The 25,000-nt window shown below is 45.1% G+C and overlaps 1 protein-coding gene across 1 annotated transcript in view; it reads right to left on the reverse strand.

Moving 5' to 3' along the window:
* agrn (agrin) overlaps positions 1-20,448 on the reverse strand; it is a 407,228-nt gene extending 386,780 nt beyond the window's left edge. Inside the window, exons 1-2 of the mRNA XM_063208976.1 lie at positions 19,800-20,448; positions 18,276-18,537 (exon numbers count right to left, since the gene is read on the reverse strand). Of these exons, the coding sequence (XP_063065046.1) occupies positions 18,276-18,537; positions 19,800-20,000 (463 nt within the window). The 5' untranslated portion in view covers positions 20,001-20,448. The remainder of the gene's footprint in view (positions 1-18,275; positions 18,538-19,799) is intronic.
* Positions 20,449-25,000: the final 4,552 nt, after the last annotated feature.

Below are 25,000 nucleotides of genomic sequence, written 5' to 3' on the forward strand. Positions count from 1 at the left end.
TTATTATTGTTATTATTATTATTATTATTATTATTATTATTATTATTATTATTATTATTATTATTATTATCTTTCAGCTCTTTCAGACTAGTGTTGGTAATATAGCCTACAAGTAAGTCAAGTAAGTATTAATCAATTTATAAGTTATTGCATATAATTACTAAACTATTTAAGATTGAATTGAAACTGAAACATTACATCAATTTATAAGTTATTGCATATAATTACTTAACTATTTGAGATTGAATTGAAGCTCAGACACCTGGATCTCAGTCTCTCGTCTTCTGCATACGAGAAAAAACCCTGTCGCTTTAAATGAGCAGCCTCGTGAGGAGAGCCCCTCCCCTCTCTGTCACTCACTGTCCACAGCTGCAGTGCTCCGCGACCGTTCTGCTCTCTCCCTCTCACTTCTGTCGCCGTTTGGCGTTTCAGCGACTATCAAACTAATCGACTGACTGTCAATTACAACTTTGAAAACAATAACGTTGGCATGCTTGTGCGGACAACGTGAACTTGTCGCGTGCTGACCGAGGCAACTACACAGGTTATAACGTAAAATGGCTAACGGGCGAGAAGTAGTCTATCGCAAATTACATTGTGACTGAAACACTTGAGATTCTACATACACAAAACAAGAAAAAAAACTTCACTTGAAAGAACAGGGAACACGCACAACACAGCGTGTCTGCGAGGAAAGCTCTTTCTCTGTAACACTGTCATAGAATGTAGAATTCCCTGCACAGACTCATTGAGTTTCACCGTCCATTCTCCCTAGTTGCTGTTTGGTGTTGCAGCGACTACAAAACTAATGACCTGGCTGTCCATTAGGCTACAACTTTAAAAACAATACAGTTGATGATTGTTTTGGAAACGTTTAGTTGTTGCGTGCTGACAGGCTGTAACTCAAAATAGTGAACATGGCGAGACTGACACGTCATTCACAAATTACAAGCGTCATGTAAACTGCGCATGGATCGGAAAATCAGATCATTGTTGATGCAGATATGATTATAAATGGTGAAAATGAAGGAGGGAATTCCAAAAAAGTTAAAGACAAGTAAAGATGCCTTATTTTGGTGCAGCAGCTGTGCAGAGCCAGCACCTAGGCTACATGCAGGCAGCGCCAGGTGTAAAGGCGAAATGGTTGCGTGAGGAATTTAATATCTCTGGATCGGTTTTTTGATCGGCATGTTTTTCCGATCACCGATCAGGCTATTTTTGGCCATTATCGGCCGAGCATGATCGGCTGCCGAGCAATCGGAGCACCTCTATCAATAACCTACCGATCAATACATGAACCTTACCTTCATTAGCACTGACGCGGCACACTTTCGAAACTTTGAAATGTTTGGACTAAGCAGAAGTAGCGTCTTACTACTGCGTCGACGGGCCTATTCACTTTATGCAGAAAACACTCAACTACATCATAACAACATTACTATGACAATGCAGGAAGTCTTGCAGAGAGCAACACCTTTTGCAAGCTAAGCTATCTGTAGTTGCCACTGAAAGAAATCCACTTCCTTCAGCATTGTTGACTACAACAACAGGATCGCTGGCTGAGGCCATGCAAGGCCAGGCCATGACTTCACAGGCAGAACTTAGGGACCAGGGACAACAGGGGAGAGGAGAGGAGAGGAGAGGAGAGGAGAGGAGCGGAGAGGAGAGGAGAGGAGAGGAGAGGAGAGGAAAGGAGAGGAGAGGAGAGGAGAGGAAAGGAGTGGAGAGGAACATTCCAAAGCGGCACAAAAGGAGCCCTGAGGTGGTATACAAGCGTACACACACACACACACACACACACACACACACACACACACACACACACACACACACACACACACACACACACACACACACACACACACACACACACACACAGACCCTCAATACTAGTACGCAACCTCACAGAATCTTGCCGGCCCACAACCACACACAACCTCGCAGCACACCTCCACCAGCAAGTACTCTGCTCTCCAAGGAAATAGCTCCTTTTCCAACCTGTAATTATATTTCCAAATAATTTACTGTAATTGGTTTGGCGAAATAGAATAGAGTGAAAGGTACAGCTGAATTGGTTTTGGCACCCTCTATGGACTACAGCCACTGTTAAGTAGCTCTGGTGGAGCAATATGCTATAACCGCACTTAGTCGAAAACGGTATGTGTGCCTGGTTTGAATGAGTGACATTTCCAGTACAAACCTGCGGCAGCAGGAACCAAAGACTTGCTGTCACTTTAGACCTCATTCACTCACTCACTCACTCACTCACTCATTCACTTGTCCCAGCCACCTCACTCCATCCATACATGCCCAAAGGGCGCGAGATACGGGCAGTCAAGAGGCGAGAAGAGAGATACTCAGGCACGGGCAAAACCCCCCATTACGGATTACGGCTCAATTTTAAATGCGGTGCCCAAATATAATACCAGGCCCTGTCAGAAGAGCTTTAATTGAGAAACTGAAGAGAGGGAGAAGAGAGGGAGAGAGAGAGGGAGGGAGGAGGAAGCAGTGAACTGGGTCAGTCATATCTCTCTCTCTTTCTCGTTCTCCCGTTCTTTTGTTCTCTCTCTCTCTCTCTCTCTCTCTCTCTCTCTCTCTCTCTCTCTCTCTCTCTCTCTCTCTCTCTCTCTCTCTCTCGTGTGATGTGCCTCTCTTCTCTTCTCTTCTCTACCCTGGGACTTGGGAAGTGCACCTGGTGGTTATTACACTGGCAGGTTTACTGCCCCGGATTCCTCCATAATTACAGGTATGCAGGGAGCAGCAGCAGCCTCTCCCCGCGTGGCAGTCACACACACACACATGCACTAAGACACACACTAACACACTAACACACACACACACACACACACACACACACACACACACACACACACACACACACACACACACACACACACATACACATGCACGCACGCACGCACGCATGCATGCACACACACTAAGACACACGTATACGCATACATGCACACACGCGTGCACACACACACACACAGAAAGGAAGACTGGGAGAGGGGAGTGTGGGAAAGAAGGCAGAGGAGAGAGAGCGTCTTAACCTCTCTGAACCAACCCAAACCCCCCACCCCCCACCCCACCGCATCCCACCGGATCAAACGCAAGCAGAGCTCCTCTGCCTGGAGAGAGAGAGAGAGTATGTGGTGGCCTGGCAGCCCACGCAGCCAATGGGTGGCGGATGGGCTGTTATGGTGAATTTTGTGTGTGTGTGTGTGTGGGGAGTATGGAGATTCTGGTGAAAGAGAGGAGTTTTCTGGTGTGATGGTTGGTGGATGGTTTGTTATGGTGGATGATGGGGGAGGTATGGAGATTTGGTGGGGGGGATGAGAATTTCTGGTGTTGGGGGCATGAGGCTGTGGGGGATGTGTGACAATGGATGAGGGAGGATGGGAGGGGGTTGAACGGGGTTGGGGTGGTACGGGGGTGAGGATAAGGCCTGAAACTCACGTAGCCGGTGGGTGGTGGTTATGGTGGATTGTGGGGAGGTATGGGGAGTCTGGTGGGGGAGGATAGTTGTTTTCTGGTGGCAGTGAGGGGAAAGGAGGCCTTCCTCGCTAAGGTCACACCGGTCACTCCCTGAGCTGCGGTCACAGAGAGTATGACTGTGTATGCGTGTGTGCCTGTATGTGCGTGTGTGTGTTCTTGTATGTGTGTGTGTGTGTGTATAAGTGTGCGCCTGTATGTATGTGTTTGCATGTGTGTGTTCTTCTATGTGTGTGTGTGTGTGTGTGTGTGTGTGTGTGTGTGTGTGTGTGTGTGTGTGTGTGTGTGTGTGTGTGGCTGTGTGCATGACTGTGTGTGGAGGAAGTGACAGAGACAAGACAGACGAAGGAAGGAGTGAGGGAGAGAGAAGAGAAGGAAAGAGTGCAGGAAGAAGGAGCCGGATGGGTCTGTCCATGGACATCTCAGAGGACTCAGAAGTCGGAGAGGAGAGGGGAAGTGAAGTGGGTGGGTTTGTGGCTGTTGCTGTCTAAGGGTCTGAATCTGGGGGTTGGGGGATGCTTGACTGGAAGAACCCCCCCTGTGAGCAAACATCAGCATCCACATCCCAGAGATATGGTCCGGTCTGGGGAAGCTCTCACAGGCTTGATAAGAGCTCCCTGTGGGCAGGCAGCCGGCCCACTAGCTGGCCCACTGACCAACAGGCCCACTAGCCGGCACACACCACATGGTGCACTGCATTCCACATCCGCCGTCCGCCGTGGGAGAGGCAGAGGGCGCGACGTCTCTCATGCGGTCATCCGGTCATCTCGACATACAGGACAGGACAACATATGAAGAGCTTAGTTGAAATGGACATTTTTGTATTGGGGAATTGCATTGCAATGCATTGCAAAATGTTTTTATACAGGTTTAACAAGTATGTTTACAAAGTCTTTGAATGGCAAGAATTCACACATACAGTAGATGGTAGGACGTCTGAACAATCATTTCCTATCATTTCCTTCCCTGGAGAGCACCACGGCTGCTGCAAACTGGCAGCATGTTTCAGTTCCAGGCACAGTGCAGCACACACACCGAGTGCAGGAGGAACTGTTCTATGCATATGTGCTCTGTTCTAGTGTCCGCCCACCACCGCCACCCCACCCTCTTAACTCAATTTAATGACCTATATTGGCTTTATTGGCATGACAAATGAGTAAATGCACTGCTACAGCATACAGTAGGTGCAATGAACAACATTCTCTCTCTATCTATCTCTCTCTCTCTCTCTCTCTCTCTCTCTCTCTCTCTCTCTTTTCTCTCTCTCGCTTTCTCTCTCTCTCTCAAATCAATTCAATTGGCATAACAAAGTACATTTTCTATTTCCAAAGTGTTGACTGATTGTCTCTCTCTTCCTCTCTTCCTCTTTCTCTTTACCTCCAACTAAATGCAAGAGGTCATAGTGAGCTTGAACTGAACTGGCAGGTGCCTCACAGGGTCATGTGTGTGTGCGCACACTTACTCATTCACTCACTCACTCAGTCACAGACAAACACAAAGACACACACACACACACACACACACACACACACAAACACACACACACACGCAAACGAATGCCTGACACAGCAGGGCCTCGTTTAAATATTTACCAGGAGCGAGGGCACGCATGCCTAGCTGCTGTGATTTCATCTGTGACGGCACCTTTCCTGTTTCCACCTCCCACTATGAAGAAGAATGAATGAAATCTGAATGGCACCATTACCGACAACGAACGTTACTTCACTTCCCGTCTTTCCCTCTATCTCTCCCCTGGCTTCTCTCTCTCTCTCTCTCTCTCTCTCTCTCTCTCTCTCTCTCTCTCTCTCTCTCTCTCTCTTTCTCTCTGTGTCTCTCTCACACACACACACACACCTCACACACACATCATTTGCAGAGGCAATGCACACACAGAGAAACACACACACACTCTCTCTCTCTCTCTCTCTCTCTCTCTCTCTCTCTCTCTCTCTCTCTCTCTCAGCACAACATACCGGGGTCTTGTTAACACAGCAAACAGAGTAAAAAAAATGCATTGTGTATCCCTGGATGAACTTTTGACCAGGGCCCAGTTTGTTTTCTGTGTGATATGACTTAGCAGCAGAGCCCAGCCCCTTGTGCAACCACCTTCTCCATTCCTCACAATCTCTGTTCTTCTTTTCCCTTCTTTTTTCTTGCCAGTGTTTTCCGAGTCAAAAAAGAAGGGGAGGAATATGGGGGAAGACATTCATTTTCATTGCGCTTTCCCCGTGTTTGTTTTCCTGCATAAATAGATGCGCTTACTGAACTGAGAAATAGCCTGGGCGTGCGGGGGTATTCATTATTTTTTGACAAGATGGTGTGGCACATTCTCCCCTATGGCCTTACTGACAAACAAGTGCACAAGCACGCACACAAAACATTCACACACACATAAACAGCCATGCTAAATAATGGACAGACACAGACACAGACACAGACATAGACACAGACACAGACACACATAAAGACAAAGACAAAGACAAGACACAAACAAAAAGTATACTGTACATAAACACGCACCCACACAAATTTCACAGGAACACACACAAAGGCACACAGCCAAAACACAAGATACAGAAATTCACATACACACGACACACACATGAGTACACACATAACATACCCTAGTCTGGTCTGTCAGCAGGCAAAGCCAACCTCAGTACTCTAAGGGGACGCACCGTCACTTTACTAAAAGGAAGCGATTTTCATCCATGACGAGCAGAGACCCTTTCATCTGTCAGACAGGACCGTCCTAGACAACCCCCCAAACACCCCCCCCCCATCCCCCCTACAGCCCCCCTACCCCACCCATCACCATGTAATTACACTCCCTCCTTTCCATGCCACTCAAGCAAAACATCAACTTCCCTTGTCCCCGACACACACTCAACGCCCAAGTGCAATACAAGAATCACCCTGACTTGTCCATTAGAGACGCACCACTTGCAGTCATACTTCACACAGCATCATTTTTTTTTCCTTTTCCGACATTTTTGGGAGGCAGTATTTTTTTCGCCTGATCTGTGTTGAGGCTTCAGTGGGGTATTCAATGTTAAGTGGCTTAGTGACTAACCCTAAACGTTTTTTAACTCAAGATGAAGTAATACAAGCAAATCCTTTGACTTCATTCTCGTAGGGACAATCACTGAGATCCTCTGAGGTAACAACACCAGGGCAGAGGCTCTATACTGCTTTACAAAGGCAAAATATTGCAATTTCATTCTTTTTTGTTCTCAGGTTCTTTTTTATTTTTGAAGCAATAATGATTATCCAGATCATTTGACCAAATGAATGAATGGTACTGTAAATCAGCCAATGAAGAAACAAATACAATACGTATTTAAGGTCATTCTTCTGAGCTTAAAATTGTAGTGAGTGTAGGTGTGTTCTAGAGTAAAGCCTCTCTGCTTTGTGGTAAATAAACTCTGGTCTATTCAGTGGTGGTGGCTGAGAGGCCAAGCCGTGGGTTGTCAGGCTGTAAGGCTGTAAGGCTGTGACCAAGCCCAGAGTCCCATCTTTAACACTCTCCTGCTGCTAAACTCTCTCTCTCTCTCTCTCTCTCTCTCTCTCTCTCTCTCTCTATCACTCTCTCTCTCTCTCTCTCTCTCTCTCTCTCTCTCTCTCTATCACTCTCCTACTGAGCGGTCCAGAACCAGAGCGCGGGTGACCTTGACACTGGCATGGCGGAGTGATTGGGCCGACCAACCCGGCCAACGAACAACAGCTGCGCGCCCCCCTTTCACGCTAGATCCGGGCAGGAATGCTGTCACGGATCTCAAGGAACGCTCGGGCCCACAAAGCCCCACACTCTTAGTCTCCGCTCTCTCCCTTTTGTGTGCGGAATCCGAGCGGTTTTCCAGTTCACTACCCACCCAAGGCCGGAGAGCGCGGTGGCCAAAGCCGTGTTTCCTCTCTGAGAGACAGAGTTTTTAATCACGTCCTTGAAAGCATCTAACACCTCTCTCGCTGCGTGCTTCCCTCCTCCCCGCTCCTGTCTTGCTTTGTTTCTTTACTTGCTTTCTTTCTTCTGCTTTCTTTTTTCCTTGCATTTCAATCAAGGCTCTCTCTCTCTCTCTCTCTCTCTGGCACATACAACGGGAGAAAGCCAAACACAGGTACAGTGCAGGGGTCGGGTAATTCCCAGGAAGTCAGGCTTAAGTAGTAGAGAACACATCAAAATCCCCAACAAGTTAATGTGCCCTGCACAAATCTCACTTACAAAAACCCACAAACAAGGCCAAATGTCGTGACATACTAGGAACGTATCTTCAAAGCTTCAGTGGACTGGGAATAGAGGGGCCTGGTTATTTATCAACTTCTGAACTATTGATGAAAAATGTCATGATGTTGAGAAAAGAAGAAACTGCGGATGTTGTTTTCCAGATTGTGATTTACTTCACTGTAATGCTCCCATGTATCATGACAAAGTAAAAAATAAAATTGTAAAAAAAAAACAAAACTATTGAGCTCAACAGGAAATAGAAACGCTATCAATTCTGTATCCTCCTCTAGAAAAAAGTGAAGGTGTCTCCTTGAGACAAAAGAGACAGATGAAATGCCTGAACAGATGATTTTGGGTGGAGGAGTGGAACTCTTTCCCTCATCAGAGACACTCAGCAGCCCAGGCCATGTGCGATGTGAAAATGAGAAAGGAGAAAAGAAATGGGGAAAGAGAAAGGGAGAGGAAGAGAAAGAGAAAGCCAAAAGGCTCTCCGTTCCTCTCCGCCTGTCAAGGTCTCATCAGTATTCCTAGCAGGTGTTTTGCTTTCTGCCTTTTTAATTAAAGATCTCACAAGAAAAAAATCTACTTCGTCCTGAGAGTAGGTAGGAAAGCTGGCGTCAAGGTACGTTTCTCTGCCATTTTGTGGAGCCTCTTTTTTCTCACTCTGCCTCCCAAATTTCAATCTCCTTTCTTCATCCATCTGATCACCTCCTCTCCCTTCTCTTCCTTCTCTAACTCTTCTCTCTTCATCCAATCACCTTCTCTTCCCTCTCTCTTTCTGGCTCTCTGTCTCTTAAACATCTATCTCTCTCTCCTTTTTTCTCTATTCAATCAGTTCCTCTCTCTTCTACCTTTCCTCTCTCTCTTCATCCAATCGCCTCCTCTCCCTTCTCTCCCTCTTCCCTTTCACTCTCCATTCAATCCCCTCCTCTCCATTCCCTCTCTCCTGTTTCTCCTCTCTCTCTCTCTCTCTCTCTCTCTCTCTCTCTCTCTCTCTCTCTCTCTCTCTCTCTCTCCATTCGATCCCCTTCTCTCCTTTCCCTCTCTCCTGTTTCTCTCTCTCTCTCTCTCTCTCTCTCTCTCTCTCTCTCTACTCTCTGTATCTCTGTATCTCTCTCTCTTCTCTCTCTCTTCTCTCTCTCTTTCTCTCTCCGTCCGACTCTCTCCTCTGTCCTCTGTCTCTCCTCTCTCTGTCTCCAAATCCACCTACTGAGTGCTCCACTCTCACCACACCACAGTCCTACTCAGCCAGCCCCACTCCACTTTGGAGCACTTCTCCCCTTCTCTGCTTGCCACCCTGCTCTGCACAAAACCCCCTCTTGAGTGTTGATGATGCCCAAGTGTAAAGGTTTCGCCAATGGGGATTACCGACCCCCCGCATCTCCCCTCACAAAGGCCCGTTTGTGTGTTGCGGGATGTAATGCCGACACGTACGTACGTAGCCCACGGCCACATGTGTGCACACAGACACACAGAAACAACCGCACATGCACACACACACGCACGCACGCACGCACGCATGCACACACACACACACACACACACACACACACACACACACACACACACACACACACACACACACACACACACACACACACACACACACACACACACACACACACACACACACACACACACACATATGTGTATCAAGCAGTATAAAATATCTTGGGCACATCATCACTGACAAGCTGGAGGATGATGCTGACATGTATAGGCAGAGACGAATGTTGTATGCACAAGCTAACATGTTAGTAAGAAAATTTCATTACTGTCCTGATGATGTGAAAGTAAGCTTGTTTCGTGCCTACTGTAGTCCTATGTATGCAGCTCCATTATGGATCAACTATAAAAAAGAGACAATGCGTAAACTCCAAGTAGCATATAATGACTGCCTGAGGATACTAGCCCAGGAGTTGCAGTGCTAGTAAACTATTTTGTGACTCAGGACTATGTACTTTACAGGCTCTCCTGAGGAACCTAATGTTTAAGTTCATGTGCCGTTTGGATAAGTCTGAAAACTGCATTATAATGATGCTCACAAGTGCCAGATATAGCTCTGTCCGATACCAATCATATATGTGGAAACATTGGTATGGCTGCCTTTTAAGACCGTCATGACATAGTTTGTATATGCTTTGGCATCATTGCTGTTTTTTTTTATTATTATTTCTTCTTTTTCCTGCACATTCTATTTCTATGTATATGTTGTGTGTCTGCCTATTGGGCCCTGAGCCTGTAATAAAGTTTATATATACACACACAGACATAGAAACGAAGCAAAAGAAGTGTGTTTCTGAATTACAGTATGTTTTGCTGGTTGTTATGAAAACCATCCCATTCCTCCTTCCTCTCTCTCCTACTCCTCTTCCTCCACCTCGCACCTCCTAACGTAAAACACCTATGGATATATGAGCTCTGTAAAACACACGAGAGCCATTTTACTTTTCCATTCTTTAATCTGTTCCCTCTGCTACTGCCCAGAAGAACACCCACATACAGCACTTTACGTACGTATATGGAAATCTAACTCCCGGTAGTATGGAAGGATAAAAAAAAAGTGGAAGAAGATGACAGAAGAGGAGGACAGACTTGGCGATGTATGTAATGATGGTGTTGTGTGGTGTGTTGAGAACTTCCTCCAGGCTAGACGCATACAAACTTTAAAGAGCCTGTGTTTTTCAGCCTTGCCTTTTTTCATTCATTTATTCATTCAAGGAAGCAATTTTGGACACTTCGCATACACACGCGCACACACACAGGCGCATACACACACGCTCACACACACACACACTTCTGCCGCAGCCATGGAGACCTTTATCTGATTAGAGCAACACATTTAACACACCGATTGCCAGAAAAGGTACTAGTATGTTTCGAATTACATGCATTGAATTCAAAAACCATACTAATAGATTTCACAAGTACATTTTTACAAATATATTGGATTGAATGCAGAAACCATACTTGGACATTTAATTTTTTCCTACATTACGAACCTAGATATTCATGGGTCATGGGTGATTTCAGTAATGCGCTGATTAAAAGACTGATATGGATAACGACAGAACGACAAAAATTCTACGTAAAGTGTCAGCTTAGCGTTTCAAACGGGCCATAGTATGCCTCTGTATCTCTAGCACAAAATAGGCTGTGGCTTTACAAACAATGTCAAACGTAGTCTGACATTGCTGGCATTCTAGCCAAAAATTCCAAAAACAGTGTGTCAGTCGATGTGTTATGAAAGCTTTGTTATGTTTGTGAGAAGTGCCCACTGAAATGATTCTCATGCGGACGGCGGCCTCTATTCAGAAACGCCAGGAGAAGGCAAATAAGGAAACTTACTGTAGGAAACGGAGGAAACCCGGTTCCTGTCCATTATACCTTATCTATTAATCATTACCTTCTTAGTAAGGAAACCACTGCCAGGCTTGGCCTGACCTGTCACTCTTAACTCTCTCTCTCTCTGTCTCTCTCTCTCTCTCTCTCTGTGGGCATGTGTGTGTGTGCGTGCGTGCGTGCGTGCGTGCGTGCCCGTGTGTGTGTGCCCGTGTGTGTGTGCCCGCGTGTGTGTGTGTGTGTGTGTGTGTGTGTGTGTGTGTGTGTGTGTGTGTGTGTGTGTGTGTGTGTGTGTGTGTGTGTGTGTGTGTGTGTGTGTGTGTGTGTGTGTGTGTGTGTGCATGCCTGTTTACAACCAAGGAAAAGGCCATAGGCAGAGTGCATATACAGTGGGTGCCTGCCTTTTCTTTCCACTGTCTCACACACTGCATGTTTTGTGTGGCTACGTAGTATGTGTCTGTCTAGGCAGCATGTGTCTGTATCACAGGCCTGGGAGGCTCCTCCTTGCACAAACAGCTGAAACAAAACCACTGCTTGCTCCCTGAGGCCCGGCCCCTGCCCTATGTGGAAGCCCTGAGTGTGGGGAAGACAGGACGGACGCCCAGCCTGAGCTCTTACTTGAACTGGTATCTCACCATTGGGAAAGCTAAAGGTTGTGATCTGAACCAAAAGTTAGCATTCAGACTACAAGTGGTTAGTGCAGCCCTGCCGTCATCCTGCTGAACCCTCCCCAAAAGATTGATTAACAGCTTCAAACAGGAAAAAATGGCCCTATATCGTGGTTTACTGGTAGGGCACTCGTTGACTATGCGGCCAACTCAGGTTCGATTCCGCCCCGGGTCCTTTGCCGACCCTTCCCCGTCTCTCTCTCCCAAACGCTTCTTGTTTCTCTCTCAAACTAATGTATAAAAGAACAAAATATGAATACACAGATACAATGTCTGTCATTGAGACAGATTTCATGGCCCAGCTACAATGTTTCCCCTGTGGTGTGATTCTAGACCAGTGTTTCTCAAACTTTTTCAGCTCGAGGACCACTTTGTCCCCCCAAAAGTGTTCAGGGACCACCTGTCAACTTTAATTGACAGTTGACGGGTGCTAATTTGACTGCTAATTTTGATGCAGATCACTTACTTTTTATTCACATTTACAAGCCTGTCTAATTGTGGTGAAATGAGATTTCAGCTATGTTTAGCTTTGTAATAATGTTACAAATATAGCCTACTGCTAACTTGTCTTGGAAAAGTAGAAATCCCCTCGCGGACCACCTGAGCTCTGTCGTGGACCACTAGTGGTCCCCGGACCACACTTTGAGAATCACTGTACTAGACCAACCCGTCATGCAAAAAAAACTGCCCCTAGGCTTCGTCTACAATAGCATACAAGGCTAGGTCTCCAGTGCACCAGTGCATACCAAAGGACAATCAGACAGCCCACCAGCAGCCTGCCTGTCTTCCCTGCTCATCATAGCCCAAGACCACCTGCTGACAACCCCCCTGGAAGGAACCCCCAGCACCCTCCACTAGGCTAATGGCCTACCACATGACTACACGCATGGTGGGTGGGTTTTAACCTGAGCCGGGCCCCCATCTCTCACAACATCCCCACTCCCGGCTGTCAGTTAGGGATGGTGGTGGTGGGGGTGCAGGTTAGGGGGTGGGAGAGAGTTGTAGGACAGAGGGTAGGTGGGGGGTTTGGTGAGACCTCACAATATGCAATAGGAATAGCATACATAGTAAGGGTCGACCGATATATCGGCCGGCCGATATATCGGGCCGATATTAGCGTTGTTCAGGTGTATCGGCATCGGCCGATACACATGGCCGATACGGCCGATACGCACCCAGCGTCATTTACAAGAGTCTTTCATGCAGATTATGCACAATTTTGTTTATTTATTATTATTTTTATTTTTTTTACACAACTAAAGACTATTAAGAGTATGTCATGCACATTTTTGTTTATTTATTGTTATTACTATTATTTTACATTTTTTTGTTACTTGTTCTTAACGTCAGTTCAGTCACTTGAAATATTTATTATTTTATGTTATTCAGGTTTTATAAAAGCACCAAGACACGTTATTTTTGTATTACTTGGTTGTTCATTGTTCATTGTTTTTTACTTAAAGTTCTACCTCAATTTGATTATGTTAAATAAATGGCTATTTATTTTTAACTTGAGACCTGGAATATTTGTCATTTTTTAAACTTTTTTTTTTTAACCCATATCGGTATCGGAAATCGGGTATCGGAAATCGGGTATCGGCCATGGGCCATGGGGAAAAAATCGGTATCGCATCGGCCATCAAAAAACCCGTATCGGTCGACCCCTAATACATAGTACGCACATACATACAGTAGATGGGATGCTAAACGGCAAAATAAACCTGACATTGTTGGGCTTTTAACCTGTGTCGAGCCCCCATATCGCACACCTCCCACTACTATCAGTTAGTGATGGTGGTGGGGGGAGAGGGGTTGTGGGACAGAGGGAGGTCGGGTGAAGTGAGGGAGACCTCACAATATGCCATAGGAGTGCATCCATACAGTACATGGGATACTAAACGGCAAAATAAACATGCGACGAGCCCCCATCTCTCACACCCCCACTCTTGCCTGTCAGGTAGTGATGGTGGTGGTGGTGGAGGGTGGTGGGAGGAGTTGGTTGTAGGACAGAGGGAGACCTCACATTATGCCATAGGAGCGCGTACGTACAGTACATGTGTGCATGCATACTGTGCATGGGATGCTAAACAGCAAAATAAACCTGCCTTTGTTGGGCCTGCCATGGCGGAATAAGGGGATGGGGCGACTGCGCTGGCATTAAGTAGCGTGGAAACCAAAGCAGCTGATAAAGAGGCTGGGCATGCGATAGCATCTACCCAGACGCTCAACACCTCTCCATCAAGGCCTGGGCCTTCCTCTCTCTCTCTCTCTCTCCCTCTCTCTCTCTCTCTCTCTCTCTCTCTCTCTCTCTCTCTCTCTCTCTCTCTCTCTCTCTACTTCATACACACACTCATAAACACACACACACAGACACACAGACACAAACACACACACACACACACACACACACACACACACACACACACACACACACACACACACACACACACACACACACACACACACACACACACACACACCCTCTTCTCCTCTCATCTCATCTCTCTCTTCTCTAAAACTCTCTACTCCCCGTCGCTGGCATGCATAAACACAGACATTAGCATTCATTACCACGGGAAACAAAAGGCCTGTAGTGACAATACATGAACTAAATTCTCATCCACAGGGTCCCTTATTACTGTGGGTGAAGTACAGTACCATTGTGAGAAGGTGCTCTGCACACTGGGTATAAGCTCCCAAAAAATACTTTTTTTTTAAACAAACGGTGAAGTTTCCATCCACGAGTGGGATCTTTCCTCAGGCAAAAAGTAGCACACTACCAGTACAGTAACAGCAAGACGCCCCAAGCTTTTCCAACACTGATTCTAGCCTCGTAATGTGGAAAAAAAAACACTTGACTGAACTGCTTCACTGAAATACTGCAACCGTAGTACTACACTACTACGCCCTTGCGGCTTTCACTTTCATTACACGAGGTCTTTAGTTATGCCTTACAACTTGGTCATTGCCATTCTGGTAACAACAAGCTTGTAACAGGGGCCTTGAGGTATTAAAAACCAAATCCCTCTTGTTCAAAAGACATAAAACAGTAGTGTAGCGTAGTGAATAGACTGTGTACTATTCAGAACATTGAATCATTGATTCAGAACCTCTTTCATACATGCAAACAAAGCCAACCAACAAGGGGTGTGGTGCTGGGGCAGTGCAACAGGCCTTCACTTGCCAACTTCACCGAAGAAACAAACATTTGGTCAGAGTCAATCTCTAAATCCCTCCACATTTGCCCCATCCATCTAGCACTCATTCATCCATTCATTCATTGATTTATGATGTGTGTGTGTGCCCAAACAGTCTCTTGACAGTCAAAACAGAGTAGGCAAACAACAGGTAACTAACCAACGGCATGGCCAACTGCAGCTTGTTTTGGGAAGGAGGTGAAAATGAGGACACCTTTTTTACGGAGCGTATTTACTAAGGGCCCCCCGAGTAAATAGGCCCCGGGGCCACAGGGGCCACTTGAGCACATGAAAGCATTAGCTAAGTGATTGCCGCGTACCAATCCACAAGGCCTGTTGTTGGGGCCCTCAAGGGCCAATGCTTACTACATACAGCGCATGCATTGCAGCAGTGGAGTGAGGGAGAGAGTGAGAGAGTGAGAATGCGATGCCTGAAGGCGTCTCTTTCTGAGCCTTTAGCCAAACTCTCTCATACACACACACACACACACACACACACAAGGTGCTAAAGTGCCAAGGAAAACATCCTCAGCATTCCAGCCCACACCTGTACAAGGAATTTTCGTTCTGTCTTTCTCACTCTCTCTTTCTCTTTCTCTCTATCTCTCTGTCTACTTTTCTCTCTCTCACACAAACACACGCACATACACAGACTTCTCTCTTTTCCCCTGGTCTCAAAAACCCCTCCCAATCTGATCATTAGTGGTGACAAAGAAAACACAAAGCTCTTTTTTCCAGCTTTTGGCAAAGACTTTGACAAGCGCTGCTCCTGACCTTTTCCAAAGAATCCCTGAAATTTTTCTTGCTATCTGGCTGTCAGAGGTGAGGAGAGAGAAGAGGATACATTGTTCTCACTGACAGGTACAGTCTTGTTCTCGCTCGCTTGCACTATCCCCCATAGACCGCCTCTATCTCCATTCATGCTATTTTGTACAGGCAGACCTGGAAACAACTCATGGCTGGATTTTCGCAAAAGAAAAGCCATGACATCAAAGCCAAAGGTTGTTCTTTAAGCAGTAATCCGTGGCGCTATTGTAGGACCTCGCCTCGGAACTTAAGATAATTTCAAAGGAAGGGGCGTTCTTCCTATTTTTAATTTCTTTTTTATTCTATTAAATTGTATTACCTTTTATTCTATTGTTATTCTCTTTTATTACAATTTCAATACGTTCCATCTATGGTATTACAATATACTACTTTTAACTGAATTTAACCTATTTAAAAACTTTATTTTTCTTCGTAGGACTACATCTGTGAACAGTAAAAAAAAAAGTGCAATTCATTCAACAGGGTATACCGTAGGTGATAACAGCATTTGTTTTCAAGAGAAGAGCACTTAGGCTTTTATACGTCCCTGTGAAATATAGCACTTTCGCTGAATGGCTTCTTAAACGAACCACTTCAAAATCGGAGCAAAAACCGCAACAAGGGTTGCATACCCTAAAGCGGCATTCAACTAAGCCAAAGAAGGTCCTTACGCCGAGGCAAGACAGCAAAGGAAAACAGATAGATAACTTTGAGGAGAAAAAAAGAAAAAGAAAGTGATGCAAACAAAAAACTAGCTAGCCAAAGACGGTTTCGTGCCCAGACAGACAAGCAGAGGAATTTTAATGTTTGTGCCAAACTCTACTAAACACTGCAAACAAGCTGGGTCCATTTGAATCACCTGCCAAGCGGAGCTGGGTAAGAATGGATGGAGCAGAGCTGAGCTGAGCCCAGCAGAGTGGGGCCCTCGGGAGGCTTTGATTGGCCAACTGTTTTAGCAGGGCAAGTAAGGATGAGTATATGTGGGAGAGAGAAAGAGAGAGAGGGAGACAGAGACAGCTGAGAGAGAGAGCAATAGATAGAAAGACAGAGAGAGAGAGAGAGAGAGAGAGAGAGAGAGAGAGAGAGAGAGAGAGAGAGAGAGAGAGAGAGAGAGAGAGAGAGAGAGAAAGAAGAGGGGAGAGGGGAGAGGGGAGAGGGGACAGGGAGGGAGCCGCTCCATGCTCTACATTTTGTCTGTCTCTGGTTTCCATGCCGGCTTACAGTACATGCTGTAGACTCCACAACTTTTGAATGTCTGCCAGCATTGTTGTGAGCAAGCAGGAGCTGTGCTGGGATGGGGCTGCCTGCCGCATGCTCTGCTCCTGCCTGGCTGGCTGGCAGTCACCAAGGCTTGGTCGCAGAGGCTCAAAGGCACTCCAGAACACAGCAGATGTTGCCCCACGTCTGCGTGTGGTGTGGTGCGCTGTGGCTGCCACAGCGTCCTGCCTAGTCACCAGGAATTTCCTTTCAGTAGGCAATAGCGCACTCATTCAAAATAAGTTACAATTAAGGTTTTTTTCCCCTTTTCTCATTCTGTTTTTAGTCGCGTGCAGCGACTCTACATGCCAGAATGCCGGTCGGCCAGTTGGTCCGTCAGAAGCCGGCTTGCCTTTCAGAGGGTTTTCTGTGTAACTAAGGCCTGAGGACCTTTTTTCTGCCATAGTTTGGGGGTTGTTGCTACTCCGGAGTGCTGTTGAGAATCTTGGCTTGTGGTGGGTTTGAATAGATTGCCTGTCCTCCTATTCCACCCAAAGATTTCTCAGGAAGCCAATCATAAAAGGAAAAATAAAACATTTTTTAAAATGGCGTGTTTCTGAGTGTGGGCCAGCTTAAATGTATTCATTCAGTCTTAATGTCCATTTCCTCCTTCTCCCGGGCGGTTTCTTCAGCCACGGGTGGATAAATTTAGACGCATACTAGCCAGCCCTCCTTTTCTCTTTTACAGCGTTAACACTTTGCCTTTTAAAAGGTGAGAACGAGTGGCAAATGTGACGGAGTGTGGGAGACTCTGATAGCAGTAAAGAAAGGACTCAGAGCTGGAGGTTATGTGTTAAGATTTTAGGAGGTCTTCTCTTGACTTCATAAAAAACAGTCTCCAACCCTTAGGGCCCTGAAAAACTCCCATGTCAGCCACTTTGCCTGCAGACGAAGGCTGACATCAGCCAGTGAAATGGTATCTACCTCAACTATGAAATGTAGACCGCTGCAAACTGAAGTAATAAGAATATAAAAGACTCCATAAGTCACAACAACTCTTCGCAAAGTCACTCAGTTGCATCCGAGAGAGACAGCAAATTGCCTTAAAGCACTCTCCGTGTCACATAAATTAGTCCAAAGAGAATACACCAAAACCTGAGACTTGCAATACACACAGAACTTCATTCTGCAGGTCACTGTCTTGTGTGTACAGTTGAGCATCCTCTACACACTGGCCTTAACAGAGCCGCAAGCTCTTGGTTTCCAAATTGTGCCTGTGACCACTGAGGAGAATTTGGTGCTTATGCCCAAACATCACATCACATCCTATCACATGATATCACCTACCTGCAACGCGGTTCTCCACTTCCTCCAGGTTGCGCAGAGTTATCCTCATCAGGCTCGAGTTCAGCATCAGCTCGTTCTTGTGGGCGGGCCACATGGCTTCGGGTGCCAGGTTGACAAAGAAAATGCGTGTGTCGCCCGTGGACACCCGGTTGTCACAGATGATGGGGTCGCCAAAGCCACCGATCATCACCTTGTTGCCACCGTCCAGCAGTACCTCTCCATTGACCATCGTTTTGCCCTTCAGGTAACGCCAGACCCTCACCTAAGTGGACGGATGGATATGAACAGGGTAAAAAAAAAGGGGGTTGACTTTTAAACGGGTTTAATAAAACATTAATAGTCTGGCCATTTGTAAGCTTCAGCTCAATTCTCATTTTAGCATGAAATTCAGCATTGTTCATAGGAAATAGGATTGGAGTTGGGAAATTGAGCATATAGGAAAACCAGACCAGTTCTGGCCTATTCCAGATTTTATCAATTATAGGTAATAATTAAAATAGCCATTGATGGGAAGGCCAAGATGTGCAATTAAATATTTTTACACACCAGTATTTAGCCTGGGCTATAGGACTGTGTGGACAGTTTATCATAATGAGTCACTGGACATATGTTTACATTCAGTCTGCTTCCCTGACTTGACCTCTAATCTGATGCAATGCGACTATTGTAGTGCATGGCAATGACGCAGTACTAACATGATACCAATACACAGTAATAATAATAACATGATAACAACGATAAGTGAACTGTGGACATACTACTTACTCTATTTCATTCTTTAGATATGTGATACATCTTACCATGACAAAGCTGTATCCCGGATATAGGCCTATTGATTGACATTTTTGTGCGTCACTTCCTAGTTGTAATGACTAGCAACAAGTGCAAAGACTAGAATTTAGACCATGGAAGTTTGCGTCTAGATAATAAATAACGCGTGTTGTCTGCGTATTGGCTACACCGAGATAATGGACTTTTAATTAGTGCATTAAAGCAAGTAAATGGATATCGTTACTTGAGAAGACTCACCTTACACTAGATTAAATTGCATGACTGCAATCGTCCGAATCAGGTACAGTTCTACAATGACAAGACTTCCCCTAATAGGCTACACAATTACATGGTGTCGGTTCATTTCAGACTGTTCCAGTCGTGTAACACTGAAAATCGTGTGGGCATTTGGGGATTTGTTTTATTTTCAAATGTCACATACCTCGTCACATTTTCTGTCACCGAACTGATAAAGCAATAGGTCTATGTTACAGGGACACAAACATCAAACTAATATGACAGGTGTCCGTTTCCTCTTTGACAGGTGAATTTGTCGAAGTCGATAAGCTTCTGGCTACAGCGACACCAGTTAGCCGCTGTGGCTGTATGCGCAACAATAATATTGTGCTCACTCACTTTATGGAGACTTTCATGAATGTGCACTTTGTAACCTCGGCATCAGTAGTCGTTAAATACATGGCGTGGATACTGGAATGACCTGTGTACGTAAGTGCCCAATGTAGCCGCTCTTACCTTGCAAGAGTACGTATTGTGCACCGGGTCCATGTTCATGATTTCTTCCACAGTCCCAGTTAAAACTATATTTGCCTCTTCTTCTCGCCTTTCAATCTCCTTTTCCAGACAACTTCCATGACAACGCTGGGACAAAACAGCGACAATGAGGATTGTCCACCCGTACCAGTGTCTCATAGTCTGTCGCCGTTGTGTGCCCATGATCACAAAAACGGATCACGAAAAGTAACTAACTTGTGGGAAAAATCTTTCTACTGTTGCGGCAAAATAACAAGGCAATGATCCGACTTTGTGGTGGCTTCTACTTTCTTCCAACTTCCTTGCAGTCCGTAAATTCACCGCTGTTGCGTCTCAACCTCATGCGCCTAGTGAGCAAGCTACTTCGCGGTAAGCCGGTGGGGAAAGAAGAAAGGAGCAGGATTCTTTCCCAAGGAATGCGCTACACCACCACTCTCCCCCTCTCACACTCCACTCTTTCAGAGGGACGCGGCTGATTTGCATACCATCTGAATTGCTGATAAGACCAGACGGGGGTAGCGGGTGCGTAGACCGACTCCCCAAAGTGGTGTAAAACGCCACCCTTTGGAGAACTCGCGCCTACGACACACAGAGGAAATCGCAGACTCCTGCGGGCAGGATGGAACGGCGGTGTCTCATCACAGACAAGAATGAACGGCAATGTCAGAATTGCAGGCTCACGGAGATGTTTTTATACAAACCCATTTATCTTTGCATGTGACGATCTAATTTGTCTATGAGAGTTTAATGACTCCTCCAAAACTATAATTTCTAAAAAACAGCCCAAAGTAATAGATGTTGCGTATTTTAGGGCTGATACATAAACGCTCCCACCAATGTGTTTTTTTTCTTGTTGCAGCTCCCTGTCCAAAACAGACAGTGCGTAAATTTCCACTTTTTAAAAGCTATAATTTCAGAAACCATTCATCTATTCTTGGAAAATGACAGGGTTCACTATGCACTGTCCAACAGATGTGACATTTAAAAATTATCCAAGATTTTTTTTAATGGGTACACACCTCATTCCTTTAGACCAGACAATAATACTTTGATTGGGCTGGGTTTTGATAATTGTATAGGTAGGTATACATTTATTACATAGGATACATCTACTGGTTTGTCACAACAGCTTTGCCTGTTGGCATTGGATAAGTACTGTTTGGAAGCCCAAATCTCTACTCTGTCTCATATTTAGTTCACCTAACTTTAATGTGCTCTCAAATGGAAGAAACATCCTGTTTTGAAGGGGGTCTTAATCACCATTATCATTACAGAGTGATTACAAAACTAAAATGCACAGCCATAAGTGAGCAAGGGGGTGGTAAGAGAGAGGGAAATGGAGAGAATCCCACACTATAAGAATTCTCAAGTTCAGACAATTGCACAAATTTCAATCGTATTAAAAAAGAGAAGTGCTGTTTCCCACCCACTCTTTCCTCCTCTTCCCTGACTCGTCTCGCTCTCTGTCTCTAAGGTAGCATACTAGAGCAACAGCCCACACGAGCACAGCTCTTTGTAATTGACCTCATTTGGAGGGAAGTGTCTGAAATGCAACATCAGTTGATACTTAAGAGGCTTTAAAACCTGCAATAACACAAGGGAACTGTGGTTTCCCAATAACTCGGATCGGTGGAGAGACATAAAACTCTGGATGACCACAAAACCCATCGAAATCCATATTATGTAAACCGAGGTCTTTCAACAAGCTGTCTGCTTTGCTTTACCCCCCTTAAATCATATGGGGGTTTGTGTCCCAACAGCGCCATAGAGCCCCACAATCTCCCCGCTAGCCACAAATATTCCCCCTTGCAGCCAGAAGAGGCAATGTAAACAGGCTCTGACAAGTCATCGACTCTGAAAAGGATTTGATACAGGCATTCTGTCACCCAAACAATGATCCATAAAGTGGAGGCAATCATGGTTTGGATATGAGTATATACAGTGCCGCCAGTTAGTATTGGCACCCTTGAAGCTTAAGCACATTATGGGACATATCTCCAGACAACAAATAATAAGGTCAACCATGATTTTTCTATAGATAGCTTGTGGCTGATGCTAAGTTTAAAAAATATCAACAGCAATGAATACTAAACTATGAGAGGGAAAAAATTGAAGAAGGTAAAGCTCCTGGAATCACTGGTATTGACACCCTTTACTGGATACCATTGTGGAAACCTAATTTGACTCAAATATGGTAGATAACAAATGGGAATCACCTTTGACAAATTGCTTTTGCCCATAGGACATTAATTTGGCAAGGATTTTTTATATTTGTGTTTTTAATAGCCACCTGTTACATCTTGTGCGTCTTTGACAAATGTGAAGACAGATGGGCTGCCTGGGGACACCACAAATACAATAATTGGCAAAAAACAACACCTCCAAATAATTAAAAGATCATCTTAAACGACCCTAGTATACCATTTCCAAAACTATGATGTGTTATTCAGAAATCTGCCAAACAGGGAGCTGTTAAGATCATCCTTGGATGTGGGGTTAAGGGAAGAAATGATGATAGTAGTCTGTGGAAGTCGGTGCAAATAATGACAAAACACAGGGTCTAACATCTACAGACCTGAAGTTCAACTTTGAACTGTTTGGGAAGTTTTTTTCAATAAGCATCACAAGTTAAACACTACACAAAGTTTTGTTTTTTGGTTGGAGGCAAAGGCAGACCACATTGCTTCATGAAAGTCATACAAGGGAACACCTGAAGTCTGTATAAGAGAATACAGGGAAAGCACAGTCATTTTATGAATTTTTTAAGGTCAGATGAAGCCATAGTACAGCTTTTCAATGATGCACACAAACAGCATGTTTGCATATTCTGCAAGAACGTCTTTAAGGAAAAGGACACCCTACCAAAAATCAAGCACGGTGTCAGATCTATAATATTATGTCACCCCATTGATGCATTAGGTATTGGAGGCTTTGACCATATCACAGGTATCATGACAGGCATCAGGGGTATCATCATTTACAGGAAAATGTGTAATCATGTGCAAGAACACTTGGTTTGAGGTGAAGATCATGTTCACTCCAGCAAGACAAAAACCCAAAGCACACATCCAAATGCACACATCAAAATGCCACTAGATAAGTGCAAGAAGCTCGTAGATGAATACCAAAACCTTTGGAGGCTGCTTTTGCTGTCTAATGGTGTGAGACCAATCTGTTAAGGAGGGGTGCCAATATTCATGGACATGCCCTTTTTTCATGTTTTTGCTTGAAATTACAAAATGCTTTTGGAAAAAAATACTTTGCTATTCTAAATATCTTAGGACATTCAATTAAAAGATCCTGTTGGTAAAAGTTGTTTATATTTTCATTTATTTATGGATATACTGCACATTTTGTAAATAAAATTAAGGGGTGCCAATACTAACTGGCGGCGCTGTATATATATATATATACACAGTAAGCAGGCCGACACTCCACCGGCTTAGGCGGCAGATATACTCTGATTTGTTTTTTGGATGTTCCAACTCTATGTTTCTATTTCAGACAATCTCTAAATTTCCATGACTTTTTGTTTTGACATCTAAGAAATCTGTGGAAACCCAATGCTGCCTAGAGGCATGTTATGTCTTGAATTTTACAAGCATCAAAAATGATTTATCACAATAAAGACTACGAACTATCAGTGGCAGAAGTTTTTTTCATAACAATAAGATAAAAATACTTTCATATGCTGTGCAATGGTGGAACCGATGGTGCAAAATTATGCAAATACTACACTGAACCAGCTGGGATTTAAAGCCAAGTTTATTTCAAACATTTGGACTCACTTAAGATGAAAAGCAAAGTGGCAATCGGCAGATAATTACACTGAATGGCTGTTTATCATAAAATGAATTTTAAAAGGGGGTGGATTTTTCTGTTTCCTCACTGATTTTATGCCATCGGGGGGATACAATGCACACAAAGGGGAAACCCACATTCAGAATTACACACTCACAAATACACACACACACACACATTCTCTCTCTCTCTCTCTCTCTCTCTCTCTCTCTCTCTCTCTCTCTCTCTCTCTCTCTCTCTCTCTCTCTCTCTCTCTCTCACACGCACACACACACACACACAGTGCTACACACACAAGCACACACACACACACACACACACACACACACACACACACACACACACACACACACACACACACACACACACACACACACACAAACGCACACACAAACACAAACAACTGCACATTGAAAATTCCAGCTTTATCAAGACAGCCTTCTGTTACTCTTTTGTTTTTACAGAAGACAGCCTTTATCCCTTTATCTGGTCTCTGGGCTTGGGAGCGGCACAGGCACAGGCACAGGCACAGGCAGAGCAACCCTCCCCTGCTTGGCATTTGAGGGCTGCCTGCGAAAATGGGGTGGGGTGGGGAGGCACTGCTTGCGTATCTCCACTTGCCAGCAGGCCACCAAGGGAAGCCGACATGGGGGGGTGGGACAAAGTGGTCACTTGTCCCAGGCCCAGGGACAGTGAGTGCGTAGCAGGCAGAATTAGGTTCACCATACGCTGCATTTTCTTGGGGGGGGTCTTTTCAGATGACTTTGTCCCGAGCCTGCCCAAAGCTAACAGTGGCCCTGGGCACGACGACGCCTGAGTCTGGGCCTCCTCCTCCCCCTTCCCCTTCCCTATCCCCTTGCTGCTATCCGTTCTCTTGTCTCTTGTCCCAGCGTCTCCCACTCCCTCCTCTGTCCACACCTGAGAGACAAGGGCATCTTGTGTCACCCTCTCCCTTTGCGCACACCCTATGCCCTTCTGTCTCCAGGAGGCCTGATTACAGGATCTTCTCGGTGACGGTGGCGGTGGCACCTGCTATGTTGCCGCTTCCTCCACATGACTTGCAACACTTCCTTGGCGTTCCCACACCAGCTCATCCAACAGTTGGTCGGTGGCTGTGTGTGCATGCAGTGAGAGATGGATCTGATACAACTACTACTACTACTTACTGCTTTACCACTTAGTACTACTACTTCTACTACTACCACAGTATTTCAGTATAACTACCACAGTAGTACCACTACTGCAGTATTACTACAATTACTACTTCTACTGCCAGTATTACAACTTTGCCCACCTCAAGGTAACTTATCAGGACACCTTAGTATCCTCTTTCGATTAGTATTTTGCCCTTGTATCCAATATTTTTTTTAAACATAATGTCT

The sequence above is a fragment of the Engraulis encrasicolus genome, chromosome 10 (genome assembly GCF_034702125.1).
Source record: "Engraulis encrasicolus isolate BLACKSEA-1 chromosome 10, IST_EnEncr_1.0, whole genome shotgun sequence".
In the NCBI taxonomy this organism is placed as follows: Eukaryota; Metazoa; Chordata; class Actinopteri; order Clupeiformes; family Engraulidae; genus Engraulis; species Engraulis encrasicolus.